Consider the following 15,578-nt stretch of genomic DNA (forward strand, 5'->3'; position numbering starts at 1 on the left):
GCATGGAACCTGATGCGCCCACACAGCCACTGTGACGCTGCCGTGTCCAATTGTCTGCTTCAAAGCCGCGGTGCCATGTCCCGCTGGTATAGACGCCGCCCGTGCTGGTGCCACCACCACCGCCAGTGCTGGTGCCACCGCCACCGTGCAAGTGCCACCAACACTGCCAGCGCCGGGCTCACCGCTCTGCTGCTACTGCCGCTGGGTCACTGGAGCTACTGGGGGATGGGGCAGTCACGGGAGATAGACTGTGAGACATCAGGAAGCCTTCGGAGTCACCTTCTCCTCCAAATGAAGCTTTGCTAGGGACTGTGTCTTGAGACCTCCTGGGAGAGGGCTTCTTCCCTCACGCAGACAGAGTTCTAGAAAGCCCAACTGACCTTCCCCAGACACGGCTAAATACCGGGCGTGGGGTGCAGTGCAACCCCGGTTGGGCCCGCCTCCCCACAGCTGCCCACGCACTTCTGTCCCATCACTGTGGAGGCTGACAGACACAGAGATGGTCCCTATTTTAAAAACACCACAAGACCTCACAGCTCGCATCCACGGACTCACCTCCTGACTTGGCCCTATTTTCCCTTCAGTCCTGTTTCTCAAATACACCACCCCACATGTCATCATATGTGCTTCTCCAGGTCCCTCTCCAAATAAGGCAGTAAAACAAGAGGAGGTCCCAAGAAGAGCGACAATGGAACGTATACACACACATTTTGAAAATGGGAAGCCCACTTCTGGCGTTGGTATGTTTCATTGGGGATTTTTTTCTGAAGATTTCAAACAAGCAGAAATTCTTGGCCAAATGACTTGGGAGTTTGAGGTGAAAAGCAAGGCTCTCTCAGGAAGCTTTCTGAACATCAACTACAGAACCACAGACTGTTCTCTCCCTGCTTTTTGTAGATGGATGTTAAGAACATTGCTGGGCACAGCTGATCCCTGGCAAGTTCGGCATTCAGGGGCCTCTACCCTTCCAGATCCTCCTGTCTTCAGCCTAGAACTCCTCCCTTAAAAAGCCCCCAGACTCTCACGCAGCCTCCCAGTCAGTGGTACCGAAGTCATATTAAGGTTTTAATGTTGTCTCTTCGTGCTTCCCAGTCAGAAGAGTCACAAAACCCCAAAGGCAGGGCCAAAGGCAAAGGCATACCCCAAAGGCATACCTTACGGGACCCAGGACACAATGAACATGCAGGAGCCCTCATTCAAGTTATTACCAGTTTCACGATGGCAACATCAGAGTATTAAAACAAGCACAGGGCCTGGGCAACTACAGGGGTCCCACATCCAAGCTGGCCTGCCCGCCCAAAGGAATGTAATGATACACCAAGGACACTCAGAGGGAGAGTTCAAAAAAATTACTTTTACTTATAACTACAGAGCCCTATTTTAAAATAGAAAAACACTAAAAGTTGGCAAATACTCAAAAAAATATTTTTTAAACTTCAGACATGCTCTTCTTGCCGAAGTGCCCGTTGAGTCAGCTCGCCATCAGGACTCCATTGGTGAAAATGCACGAGAGACTGTCTTAACTTTCACCCCGCTTTCCTCCAAGGCTCTACACCCTGAAAGCATTTTGCACATCAAGAGAGAAGCCTGGAGTGAGTAACAAGACCTTCAATGGCGTAGCAAAACTGGAAAGGGTCAGATCCCCATCGACCGACCAGGTTCTCAAAGGATGGACAGGGTCTGGCAAGGCCAAGGGGAAGGGTTCCCGGGAGGGAGCGAAGGAGCAGAGAGAGAAGCAAAGGGTATGTATGGCTGGTCAGTGGCAGGAAGGGAGTCAACAGGACAGCAGGGCGGGCTCACCAAGGGCCACTGAACTACTTTAGAAAATCAGTAAGAACCTGACAGCTTGTTGAGTTCTGGAATCTGATTTTAAAACTGGGATTTCATGCTCATAGGATAAAAATAAGTGTGACAAATGGGCACCTGTCTATAAATGCCACACGAACTGTCTCCCCCTGCAAGCAAGCGACATATGAGGACAGGATCCGGGAGGGAGTTTCTTGTCCTTGAACTGGCTATGACTGAATCCTCACCCAATGTTCCAGATCAGATGGGTGCCTCTTAGCTCTAAGAGAACTTTTCGGTTTTGTGCTAAGGCTACTCTCTACACTGGGTCTTAGCCTTGCCCTTTTCATAATGCACAGGACCTTACAGGACAGAGCGAGACCCAGGCTCACCATCACTAACAAGCTCAGGCTCAAGAAGACCGAATGATGAAGAAAACTGTTTAGACAAAGTAGGACTCAGCTCTATACCTGAGATAATGCATAGCCAACCCCCCCACCCCTACTGCCCAAAACAACAACAACAACAAAAAAACCCACCAAAAAACAAAACAAAACAAAAAAACCCTCAAAAATGCCCTTCTACCCAGACATCCGCTTCCTCTGATAACCAATAGGCTTAACCATAATAGGACACTCAGAGCAGAACTTGGAAAGCTTCAAGGTCTGGTTTTAGGAGCCTCTGGGCCAAGGTACATGCTGTCTCCCCCATGCTACAAGGCAACGAGGTTAACAGAGACTACAAACTCACCAACCAAAGTCAAACAGACAAGAATGCATGTGTATTCCTCCCAGCTGAGACTGATTCTCTCGCTCCCTGCCTTGTAATCTCTTTATATACATATATGTCTGTTTATGTGTATATATACCAACATATACATATATGTATCTTGTGTACCTAGCTATATATGTATGTATAGTGTGCATATATATGTATATATAAAAAACACACAGAGAATAAGAGAGGCAGGAGAGAGAATATATACATACACACACATACGCATAAATATGTAGTAAATTCAATTCTATTCAATTTTGTTAAATTCGACCCACATTTAGAGTCTCTGCCATGTGCTGACCCTACTCGGCACCAGACACAGACTTAGCAGAGGGTGTCACCAACACCCACGAGCTCACCAGCTAGAGGGGAGACACACTAAAACCCAAACACCGGCACGGCAGCCACTTATAATGGGAGTCCACGTGACTCGGTGGTTCTAGATCAAAGGTGGTTATTACATGTGCTTGAATCACGCTGGCTGGGCTCAGGTCCCACTCCACCATGTGTGACCGTCAACACACAACTTGAGCCACAGGCTCTCATTAGTGATATGAGCATCTACGACAGCGCCTTCTTCACAGGGCAGTGAGGAATGAACGGTATAACTAGCAAAAGCACAGACATGGGCACACACAAGGCATTCAGTAAAACGGAGCTTTTATTATCACAACTATTATTCTTCTTCGAAAGACTGTGAGGTTCTGCAGAGGGGCGCATAAGAAAGAAAGGGGTGTCAGGAGAAGCTTTAGGGAGGAGGTGGTATAAGAAATAGGTGTTTGTTGGGAGAACAATAGGGACAGAAGGCATTCCAAGGATTAAAAAAAGAGTTTGTTCAAAGGCCCTGAGGCATGAAACATCCTGGCAGGTCCTGAGAACTGCCAGCAGATCAGCACAACAGAGTAAGGGTTCAAGGTCAAAGAGAAGCCAGAATCAGATCTGAAAGGGCCATCAAAAAGCCTCAAAACAATGGAATGTCGAAATCAGATTTGCTTTCAGAAAGGTTTAGGTAATATCCAACTGAACATGATTTTGCCATTGTGAGGACCAGTTTTCATGAGCACCACTAGGATATATTAACGCCACCAAACAGAAGACTCCCTGTCACGTGTATGTTCTTTCCTCTGTTCACAAGTCTTCAAAAGTTTTTTGTTGCTTTGTTTCGTTATACTAAATGACTGGCTTATTTCCCATGCTGGTGTCATGGCTGCAAGAATGTTTTTCTTTACCACTAATATCTTACAGAATGATTTTTAAATATTCACCTTCCTAACCCCTATGAGGGGCTTCAGTGGCCACTTCTTAGCATTCATTAAGAGCCAGACACACGTTTGCCCTCGAAGTCTGCAAACAGCCATTATGGGTGGCGGGTCACGTCTAGGGGATAGAGGCGGATATGGAAGGCAGAGCCATGGTGGGGGTCCGTACTGGAACTAGAAGCAAAACCATATCCCAGGACAAAACCAGGAAGATGACTGAAGGAGAAGAAAATGAACATGTGCCAAGCACCAAAGGAATGGGCGAGAATGCAAAGTGGACCCCTGGAGGGCATTCAGTGACCAAAGAGGTCCCTGGAAAATTGGAAACAGTCCATTGAACTGTCTGGAGGGATCTAGATTCATTTGCTCACATAGCATTCATGAGGTCAGCCTATGAGGCGATTCTATGAATTCCCTCTGTTAGCGTCTGTCTGTCCTGGGTCTGAAGAAAATACGGTGACGTGGTCTCCAGCCACGGAGGACTCCGTGCCACAGAGAGAGGACTGACTGCGCGTGGGCCCTGATAAGGACCAGATAGTCCCTTGGCGAGCCTACAGAGGCCGCCTCCTTTTATCTTCACTCCACGCCATTGAGAAAATCAATAGATGGGAACAGTCTCCTTTCTGACCTCAACTTTCATTGTTCCCTATCTGAGATAACAGAGGCAGCAAGCGGGACAGAGAGCTGGAAACTGCCGGTTTCAGACTGTAGTCTCCCTCCTCCTCCCCAGAACTGACCTCTTTGGGTCTGGTCTTCAGATTTTCATAAAATGAACGTGGCTTTTTTTTTTTTTTTTCCTAATGCATCCCCCGCCCCCCGCTTTGATTTAACAAGCATGACCCGTAGACGCTCATGCCTGAATCCTGCCGTTCTGTCAGGCGGACCACGGACATGTGCACTGTGTGTGTGTGTGTGTTTGCGTGTGTTCCAGTGTGGATGCGTCCAACTCAGGTCGAACAGGGAGTGCTGTCACCCCCCACAGGACCCGCCAGTGTGCCCAAGCCAAATTCTGCACTCAAAGGTCCTCTCAGTGGCACGGGAGTGCCTCTTTGCTCTGGCTGCTGCAGCCTGAGGCTCCCAAGTAGTTATTGCTTAAGTTGTTAAAAAAAAAAAAAAAAGTGGGGGAAAAAACAAAAAACTGAAATAAAATAATCATATCAACCTCTCATGGGGCACTCCAACTTAGCACTGAGAAACTCAAAGAGCATTTCAGGAACAAGTAAAGCAGGTGTGGAATATACCAGGTCTCTATCAATTGCTCTTTGTTTTCCAGGCAAAAATTTCTCCCTTGTAAAATCAAATCAGCAGTAACTTATTTGTTGAACACCTACTATGTGAGAGGCACGCAACATCCAGCTGCTGATGTTACATGATTTCTTTTTCATTACCGTCTTCCCTGGAAAACATTCAAAGCATCGAGCTGGATGTTTTAGCTGTTTTCTCTTCTAGCAGTTTTCCTATTAAGAATGTCTTCAGAAGCTTAACACTCTGAGGGCTATGCAGAGTTTTTTGGGTCTTTTTTGGTCTGTTTTGTTTTCTTCCTACCATTTTTTTTTTTAAACCTAAAACTTTCCTTTTCTCTTCCTACTTTCTGATTTTAGGGAGGAGAAAAAAAAATCTAGCATCTGGGGTCTGAGACCACTTGAAATGTCTGGGCCAGGGATTGCTAATGACCTCCCAGAGATAACCCAAATTGCTGATTTAGCAAAGCCCATTCTTGACCTTGACACAAGACAAGACAGGCAGAGGGAGAGGACTTGCCAGGCAGCAGTGAAAGACGGATCATGGACGCGCTCAGATCTCCCCAGGCCCCCTCCCCCATTCAGCAAACACCTGGCTGAGTTGGAAAACATGACCGGCCCAACCTTCCTATTGGCACCAATTGAAGCTGTCAGCTCTCGGCTTGTCACCAGTTGCACTGGGAGGCCCCGGGCAGCCACAAGAGCCCTAATTAGGCAGAAATGACACTTCTACAACTGACCTGCCAGGACCTTTGGCAAACCATTTAACATCATTAGTTAACATTTTTAAAAAGTGTGAATGTAAATGAACAGCCAGTGGCTTTCAATGGAGTTTGTCGGTGGCATCCCCCCCCTCCCCCCCCCCCCGCCCCCCAGCTCACTCTTTCTCTTTTTACATGAATAGTCCACTTGTTTCCTCCAGAATTGGAGGGAGGCACTAGGCAAGAAGGAAGAAGAGGACCAGTTCTCTGTGGGGAGAGACATGTTAAAGCATAAACAAGCTTGGAGGAGCCCGAGACCATCCCTTCCTGCCTCAGGACAGGCCTGAACTCTCACACGCAAGCCCCCAGAGCCAGCGGAGCCCGGGCAGGGAGGGGACAGGAATGCGCCCAGCCAGGTCCCGCTCTGCAGCTGTGCTGGGGAGTGTAGATGTCCGCTGTTGCCCATTTTCCAAGTTCTGAGTAGGCAGGAAACAATTTCAATTCCCGACTCAAGGGTGCTTCTGAAATACTCTTGCTCTCACGCCTCTTACCACTCGTCAGCGCTCTGAATGACCAGATGTTCTGCAGTGGTTTGGCAAATATCTTGCATGTGCTATAGGGTAACTGTACCAGCTAGAAATGGGCCTCATCCCTCTCCAAAGGAATGAAATCTGCTGGGGGCTGGGGCTGCGGGGGGCTGGGGGTGGGACAACTTCCGACGCCAGTTTGGTACTTGCACAAATCCATTCCTTCCCTACCTGAAGCTGGTATTTCCCACCTGGAGTCACACTTCACTTTGCTCTTCGCTGCGCACCCACAGAGTCCGTACACGCCAACACTCTCCATCTGTAGGAAGGGGGAGAAGAGTTTCACTGTGAAAATGTCCCTTGGTCTGCTTCTGCGCCACTCTCAAAGCGTGTGTGTTCGCGCTGGGAGACAGGTGGAAGAGGCCGCACAGGGTAGAAGGGAAGCAGAAAGGTAACGGTGGGCAGCAGAGGGGTCAGCTTCCTCAGGGCCTTTGCACTTATCACCCACTGGTTTGTGCCCTGGGGCAAGGTGCTTTGTGCTGAGTCTCAGATGTTTTCATCTGTAAGACCAAGGTAATGCCTTACTACCTCCAGTGGGGAAAAAGAACAGATGGAACATATCATGTGAGCCGGAAGGCCCCAGGGAAAGGCAAGGATTTCCAGACCTTTGAGAGCTGCCAAAACTGAGGTGTGATGCCAGGTTCTCAGCTTAGTGAGACTCTGTCCTCTTGCTTCTCAAGAGAGACTAGACAAAGCCACTATACCACCAGCACATGCCAGATCGCTCCCTGCCCCCCCGCCCCGCCCTACCTCCACTCCAGCTTATTCTCCAAAGGGCTGTAAGTACCACAAAGACAAATGCATGGGTGCAAGACCAATTCCTAAAACCCATGGTGCCATCAGCGCTTTGGCCTCTCTGCTGGGTCCTAAGCAGTAGGGGAGGGGAGGCACATCTATCTATCTCTGGATTTCCAGAAGTCCCTACGACAGTCCCTACACAGTAGATGCCCAGCAAAGGTTTACTGCGTCGAAATGCTGTGCATCTTCCAGACATGTGCTGACAGCAGCGGGAATGTGTGCTTTACTAAGGCAGCCCAGAGCCCAAACTGGGAGAGCCTGACTTGCCCCCCGAATTAAGAAAGAGTCCAATCAAGCCTGCAATGCAGCATGTGGCGGCCAATGCCTGCGAGGTAGCAGTAAGAGAGAGAGAACTGAAAGAAAACAATCTTAGTTTGGAGCAGAAAGAGGGAGAAAATACTGGAAAACGTCCTTAATAACAGTAAATGGGAAAGGGAGAGAAGAGCTCCTCGTGATGGAGTATTTAGTGCTTTTAAGCTAAATACCTCAGCATATTAAGCAAATAGAGAAAAGCCAGCTAGAAGATGTCAGCAAATTGAACCAAACGGTGCTCAGAAAGCTCAGAAAGCCGATAGGAGGTGTCTGGGTTTGACCCCTTTTCCCATCACATGCCTGGTCTGCGCCCGCGTGTTTAGTGTTGCTTCTCCTCTCCAGCTGCGGGGCTTATTGAAAAGCTCTTGCTCCCTGCCTGGTTTTGGCACATTTTCTGCAGGTGCCTCCTACTGTGGCCACAATGGGCTGCTCGGGAGGTTTAGACCTGTCAACAGCTCCGGGGGAGGGGGCGGCGGCGGCGGAGGGAGCGCAGCCGTCGTCTTAAAGGGCCAGTGACACCGTGCGCCGCAGAGCCAGCCGCACTGGCACCTGCTAATGAGATGAATCCCTTCTCCCGCTCGCTCTTTCTCTCTTTCACGATTTAACTTGATCGTTTTGGCCCCTCTCTGGACAGAGAATTGCTCTGTTGATAATATAAAGTAATTGCCTGTGAAACATTTCTCCGCAACAACTACTCCCTTCCCTGGCTGAAAATGTCACAGCAATTGAAAGCTCTTAGCCCAGTTCAAGAACGAGGTTGCTCGGGAGAATGGTCTTTGCATAGGTCTCCAAGCACTCGCGGGTTCCCAGAGTTGCAAGTTCTTGGTGTGTCTACTCGATTTTTAAGACAGAGACTGCTCCCTCCTGTAGCTCAGGAGGATGTTGTGTGTGATTGTGGACAACTAACCGGACTAAAAACTCCCCGCAACGCCAGAATGAGATGGAGTTGGTTCAGGGAAAGACACTATTTTCTTCACCACCGTGCCATTCTTGTCTCAGAAACCCGAATTCCGAGGGATGGCTGGCTACATGGGTCAGAGGGATTTAGGAGAGCCTCTGTGTTCTCCTCCTATAAGGAGAAGGTATCTTTGTCTAGGAGGGAGTGGGGGCGGCCTTGGTTTTCCATAGTGGAAATCGATGCTCTAATTGTTTAAGGTTTGCTGATGTATTTTTTTCAGACCTGTCACTTGGCGGCAGCAGTGACACACTGTGGGAGTGGGTACGACACACTTGCGTTTTCATAAATACTTTATTAGTCATTGCCACGCCAACGTGGGGAGTAATTCACCTGGAGAAAAAAAAATCACTTTGTCGTAGGCATGCACCCGCCAGCAAAATAAACACTGGTTAGTGACGGTTTCATTTTCCTCTGACAGGTGAAAGCCTCAGTCTCTATCTGAGGGAAAGAGAGAAACTTTTTGCCTTTTAATTGGTGAGAAGCACAACTTGCTAAATGAGAGCCTGCCGCGTTACTAATTCGGGAACAAAGCCTCAGGTGACTCACCTTCCAACCGGATGAGCCCTGAATATTTTTTGTAGCAGATGAAGTAAGGGAGGCAGACAAGTTTATAATGGTAATTTATCAGAAGGCAAAAACATCCGCCTGCTTACTTGACAAACTAGGGTATAGAGAACGCAGCTACCAAAAGGCCATTTAAAATTATAAATCTGAGGAAAGCCACAGAACTTTATCCAGCTAAACCTCTGAGAGGCCGCGGTACGAGATCCACAACCCAAAACAGGTGCCGCACTTTTTTCTCGGAATTTAGGATTTTTAGACTTTACATTTTTAAGTCTTGTAATACTGTCAGAATATGCCAGATATTCAGTTGGGACAATTACACATATTATACCAAAATAACCATACTAACTGTATATCATAAGTGGTATTTCTCCTTTACCCATAACAAAGAGGATTTTAAAAATATTTAATTTAAGCTCATTAAATAAATTGATTCCTGAATAAAAGAATTATGTTGACAGCTTTTTGCCAGCAACTAGATGTTTTTCTATTTGCTTAGATGAAGGTGTGTGTGTGTGTGTGTGTGTGTGTATAAAATGACGGTGTGGAACTAAATGACCCAAAAGCTCTGCGTGGTTCTATGATTTTCTTATCTATAAAGACGATTCCTATCACGGAAACACAGAAGCAGTAAATATAACCACACAGTTATTTCCAACAGCTTTGCCTATTAGACAGGCGGTCAATGGGTTAAGTCCCTATAGCCACAGCTAGGAGAGCCTGGACCACCAGGGCTGGAATCCCAAACCCCCTCGCAAAAGATGGCCCAGGAAGCAGGAATGTGAGGAAGGTGGCCCTGGGGTGTGTGTGTGGGGGGGGGGGGGGTGTTTGCTGCTGGTGCTCGGGCTGGTGTCCTCCGCATGAACTCCCAGAGCGAGCCTGAGTAGACAGTGTGAAGAGGGGAGAAAAAGAATGTGTGAAGAGGACAAAAACAAGTGAAACAAGCACACGGTCAGTGGAAAGAACGTCCCCGCTGACAGCAGCCCCAGCACTGGCTTCACTTTTGCGTCCTCCTTTTTCATATGTCTGCACACAATGTAAGAGGTCTGAACAGAATTCCAAAGTGCAGAGACAGCAAAATGGGGATTTGCGTCTCCTTGCTCCTGCGGATCCTCGCAGCACTTCTGAAACCACCTGACTGCACAAGGTAGAAATTAACCTTGGGTGACGTGTTTGAACTTTGCACTAAACAGCATTTGTTAAGATGGTGGGCATGTGTTTAAGAAGAAAAGAACGTATTTTAAAATGCTGACTGATTCCTGTGTCTGTGCGTACCTAACTGGTGAAATGTTCACACCAGCAGTGAGAGCTGTACCCCGGGGCTAAAATGTGATTGTTCTCTAGGGTAAAAGCTAACATTCTTCATAATCAGATCTGTGTATGTACTTACGTCGTGAAAGCCACAGACGTTTATTTCAGCCTGAGACCCTTTGTTTATTTAGTGTTTGCTGTATTTGCTACTGCTATGTATTCCCTAAAAGTTAACACCCAGAAATGTTAAGATCCTTTATACCCCAATAAAAAGTTCACATCAAGCGCAACAGGACCTGTTGAAATGTCTGTATTCCAGATAGAAGGGCACTTAACTTTCCAGTTTGAAAATGATGTCAATTTAAAATCTGCTTTATAGCTCCTGAATTAACAGAACCACCAGCTAAGGGAAGAAAAAGATTTTGCTCTTTCTTCCCTCGGTGGAATGTACAGGCTCATTCTCAGTCAACACTGAACCCGCAAGGTTTGTGAGGACATCAGACAACTCGGAAGCCATCTAGGCAGACTTCACCCCTTCCCTGCCCCCACGAAGAGCTGGGTTCCACTTTGTTTCTTACAATTTTCTTAGAATTACATGCTGCCAAGTTTCCTTTTCTTCTGAAAGTCAGAAAGCACTAAGTAGCCAAGAAACGATACCATACTCTCTCTCTCCAGTTTGCGTAACACAGGATTACAGTCCCTTTCCTCCAATCCAAGCCTTCCAGAGTTCAGCTTAGTTTAAAAGATCCAACTGAGACAGATGCACTTGAGAATCAACACAAAGATGACTGACCCAAAGGACAAGCTGCAGACACCAGCCATTAAAAACCTGACAATTTTACCTACATATCTTGTGAAAAATAGACAGGATAAGCCAGCGCAAGGTGTATATGCTGAAGTCTAAATTAGGAGAGCGAGGGGATGTTTCTCAGAAACAGGGTGATCAGAGGGGCTGATCCTGATGTGGTACCTGAGCCTTTGCCCCAGAGGATACAGGCTCTGCGTGTGACATTTTCCGACCCACCAGCAAGGGTCAAATTTTGTGCCAAGCTGCGTTGCATTTGTTTCTTAGCATCAGGACTCGAAAAGAGCATAAAAAGTTCAAGGCTTGTCCCTAGTGAGTTAAAGTCATGTACTAGGGAAGGTAAAATGGTGATTTTTAGTAAAAAAAAAATACCAACACATGGTGATTCCTCCTATTCTCATATCACAAATAAGGCAAAATGGTGATTTTTAGTTAAAAAAAAAATACCAACACATGGTGATTCCTCCTATTCTCATATCATAAATAATACATGGATATAAAGTCTATTACAAATACAAATGAAAAGTTCTGTAAATTTTCAATGCCTGGTTTTGATTGCATTTCCTGCTTTTGCATTTAGAATTGTCTCAAGAGAAGACAACTAGTTTCCAACAACAGATTTATAAGAAATGTGTAAAAATTATTTACTGTACAGATATTTTTCTTGCAATGGTCTTAGTCAAGAATTCAAAATGCCTGGATTTTCAGTAAAGTAATAGAATATAATACATAGGACAATATACATTCTAAAGCTTATAAATTGATACCCACATGTTATAGTTATTTAAAATATGATACTTTATTTTTTTTAAAGATTTTATTTATTTATTTGATAGAGAGAAATCACAAGTAGATGGAGAGGCAGGCAGAGAGAGAGAGAGAGGGAAGCAGGCTCCCTGCTGAGCAGAGAGCCCCATGCGGGACTCAATCCCAGGACCCTGAGATCATGGCCTGAGCCGAAGGCAGCGGCTTAACCCACTGAGCCACCCAGGCGCCCCAAAATATGATACTTTAAAACAAGAGTTGTTTTTGTTCTTACTCTACAAACATAGTCTTTGATTCTTGCTCTATAAAATAAAGTCTTTGAGGCTGTATTCTCAAAATCAGTACATAAGCCTTACTTTCCTCCTGCATACCGTCAGCTCGGCTAGCAAAAAAAAAAAGAAAGCATTTAAGGATTAGACAGCCAAAGTTTAGGTCAGATCCACAAGTTAATAAAAATTCCAACAAGTACAATTCTGGACTTCAAGCTCTATTACAAAACTGTCATCATCAAGACAGCATGGTACTGGCACAAAAACAGACACATAGATCAATGGAACAGAATAGAGAGCTCAGAAATAGACCCTCAACTCTATGGTCAACTAATCTTCAACAAAGCAGGAAAGAATGTCCAATGGAAAAAAGCAATTGCACTACTGGGTATTTACCCTAAAGATACAAACACAGTGATCCGAAGGGGCACGTGCACCTGAATGTTTATAGCAGCAGTGTCTACAATAGCCAAACTATGGAAAGAACCTAGATGTCCATCCACAGATGAATGGATAAAGAAGATGTGGTATATATATACACAATGGAATACTATGCAGCCATCAAAAGAAATGAAATCTTGCCATTTGTGACGACGTGGATGGAACTAGAGGGTATCATGCTTAGCGAAATAAGTCAATTGGAGAAAGACAACTATCATATGATCTCCTTGATATAAGGAAGTGGAGATGCAACATGGGGGGTTAAGGGGGTAGGAGAAGAATAAATGAAACAAGACAGGATTGGGAGGGAGACAAACCATAAGTGACTCTTAATCTCACAAACCAAACTGAGGGTAGCTGGGGGGACGGGGGTTGGGAGACGGTGGTGGGGTTATGGACACTGGGGAGGGTGTGTGCTATGGTGAGTGCTGTGAAGTGTTTAAACCTGGCGATTCACAGACCTGTACCCCTGGGGATAAAAATATATGTTTATAAAAAATAAAATATTAAAAAAAATACAAAAAAAAATCCAACAAGTGTTGGCATGGGATAATTTTATGGCCAAAAGACATTTGTTACTAGTTCTCTCAAACAGGAACTCTACTTTTAATGCTGTAGAAGTAGAAAAATTCTTTAGGAGGCAGAGATAACTCACATTAACTGAGATGCTCTTTGCTAGAAATTCTCTGCCTCATGAGTTTGGTACACAGTCCTCTCTAGTTTCAAATTCCCATAAAGGTCCTAAGCCTAGAGTGCAAATATTTGGTCATGAACTTTAGGAAAGATGATTACCGAGAATGGCTCCAGGATATTTTAAATCACCTGGCTGTTCATAAATCAACTCAAATTTTTACAACAGTCTAACAGTAGCTGCTGGACAAGGGTAGCTCCTTCTGGGAGTTTGGCCAGTTCCCACCAACAGGGCCAGTGGCGGGGGGGGCGGGGATCCTCGGTGACCCTGTGGCTTCCTTTGGCCATTTCTCTGTGCACACAAAAAGAAGAGGAGACCAGGGCAGGCACCCAGAAACTTCAATTTCAACCTCACTTGGCCTCGGTTTTTTATTTCAAGTGAAAGTTCCCTTGCACAAAATCATCCCAATACGCATCACTCTTTACTCCTGAGCACATCTGTGTTAGATTCTCTTGTACTTCCCTTTTCTTTCCCATCTCCAAACTGTACCACTTAAAGATGGTTATGCTGACTGTAGCCCAAGCAGAAGACAGGCATTATTAAATACATATTAAAATTATTTCCACTTTAGAAATGACATTTTAGACTTTCATCCTCTCTTTCTCCTTAAGTATTAATGGAAAAACATTGTTTTTCTAAGAAACTAATTCTGATCATTACCGCTTTTATTTCTACAATACCCACCTACAGTTTTGAATGCACAGTCACAAAATATAAGTGGAATTTAATTAAAAACCAGATCTACTGTCCCCTGTTAACATATGATTCTGTGTATTTTTTAATTATGCAAAAATTTAATACATTAGATTGGCATTAGAGATTCATTCACAAACATCACTTTAAATAATTTTGGAAGTGTATAGGGCTCCAATGGTAGTACTTTATATATGATTGTCATATATAAAAGTGATGCAATTAAGGCAAATCCATCCTGAAAAATTTGCCTAGAATGATTTTGCTAAAAATTCCTGGAAATTTACTCCCTAAAATTACTCCCACAAAAGAACTAATTCTCATCTGCATCTATGACTATAATTAAAAAAAAAAATTCAAGAAACAAAAAGTCTCAAATATTATAAACAGGATCCCCAAAAATGGCAAATCAAGGAAGAAAAAGAAAACAAATATGACCCTACATTTTGCCAACACCAAATGTCAAAACTCAAGTCCTAAATTTTTGACAACTGAAAGTTTCTAAATTCCCCAAATAATGTTTGACATTTTACCATTACCATAAGATTCATGACCAGGCCCGTAGAAATCATCAGTTATAAAGGCACAGAGTATTTTGATTTCACTAATAAGAAATAGATAATTCCTCTTAAGTAGATTAACTTAAAGCACAGGAAGCTAAACTCCCCTGCAATCAAGTTCTTCAGTTTAATTACAAAAGTCAAACAATTTATTGGCTTTCATTCAAGTGCAACAACGAAATAGAAGGGCATACCACTCTCGGGGGACAGGAAACTAACCAAATCAATGTCTGCAGCAGTTACAGAGAAAACATTTTCAGCCATAACTTAATAAAACATCTTACTGGTCCTCTTACTGGGATTTCTCCTCTCTTTCTTCTTTGCTGCCCCCTACATGGGAAAGATGTTTAACATTTCCTTCATTTGCAATAAATGCAATTCCTATAGTTATTTTGCTGCTGTTATATTAAGAAGTACACATTGGAAAACCTGGCCTTTGTAGGGTATTTTATATGTATTCATTTTGCTTTATTAGCCTGTAATTAGGTCACAGAAATACTCTTAAGTTTATCTACTTCTACAAAGTTAGAGAAGTATCTATTCAAAAATGGCAAAATAGCTTGCTTTAAAGAATTCCTTTGGCCTGATTCTCCCCCCCCTTTTTTTACTATTTAATCTCACTGGATAATTGCCCCACTCCCCATTTCATTCTGCATATATAGAAATTGTGTGTCTATATCCTGAAAAATACCAATTAAACTGCCAGCAAGAGCATCTCCAACAGTATCTTTTGGTTTTCAGTGTCAAAGCCCTCACAACAAATGACCGGAAGGCTAGATCTAAAAGAGCCTTTGACAGGATGCCAGCTTTGAACACTCACATTACAACCATGGCTCCAGCTTTCTGCTTTATTTGGAAAACAAGAGAGAAATAATGCACCAACTCTATAATTTTGAGCAAATGGTAAAGGTTAAAACAAAAGTGATAGATTACCAGGAGGTCTGATTATCTTAAAAGGTCAGTAATATTGTTTTTAAAGGGTGGGGGAGGTCCCCTTATCATTTAATTCAGTTCCTCCTGAATTCCTCTACAAAGCTAAATTAAGGTTTTCAGACAAACACAGCAAAACTCTAAAAATGTTATTTTCCTGGGCGCCTGGGTGGCTCAGTGGGTTGGGCCGC

General features: G+C 44.6%; 1 protein-coding gene across 2 annotated transcripts in view; it reads right to left on the bottom strand.

Moving 5' to 3' along the window:
- HSPA12A (heat shock protein family A (Hsp70) member 12A) overlaps positions 1–15,578 on the bottom strand; it is a 147,757-nt gene that overhangs the window by 126,022 nt on the left and 6,157 nt on the right. For both annotated transcript variants that reach the window (XM_059398671.1, XM_059398670.1), the window contains exon 2: positions 6,522–6,609. In XM_059398671.1, the coding sequence (XP_059254654.1) occupies positions 6,522–6,609 (88 nt within the window). The remainder of the gene's footprint in view (positions 1–6,521; positions 6,610–15,578) is intronic.

This window comes from Mustela nigripes, chromosome 4 (assembly GCF_022355385.1).
Source record: "Mustela nigripes isolate SB6536 chromosome 4, MUSNIG.SB6536, whole genome shotgun sequence".
NCBI classification, from domain to species: domain Eukaryota; kingdom Metazoa; phylum Chordata; class Mammalia; order Carnivora; family Mustelidae; genus Mustela; species Mustela nigripes.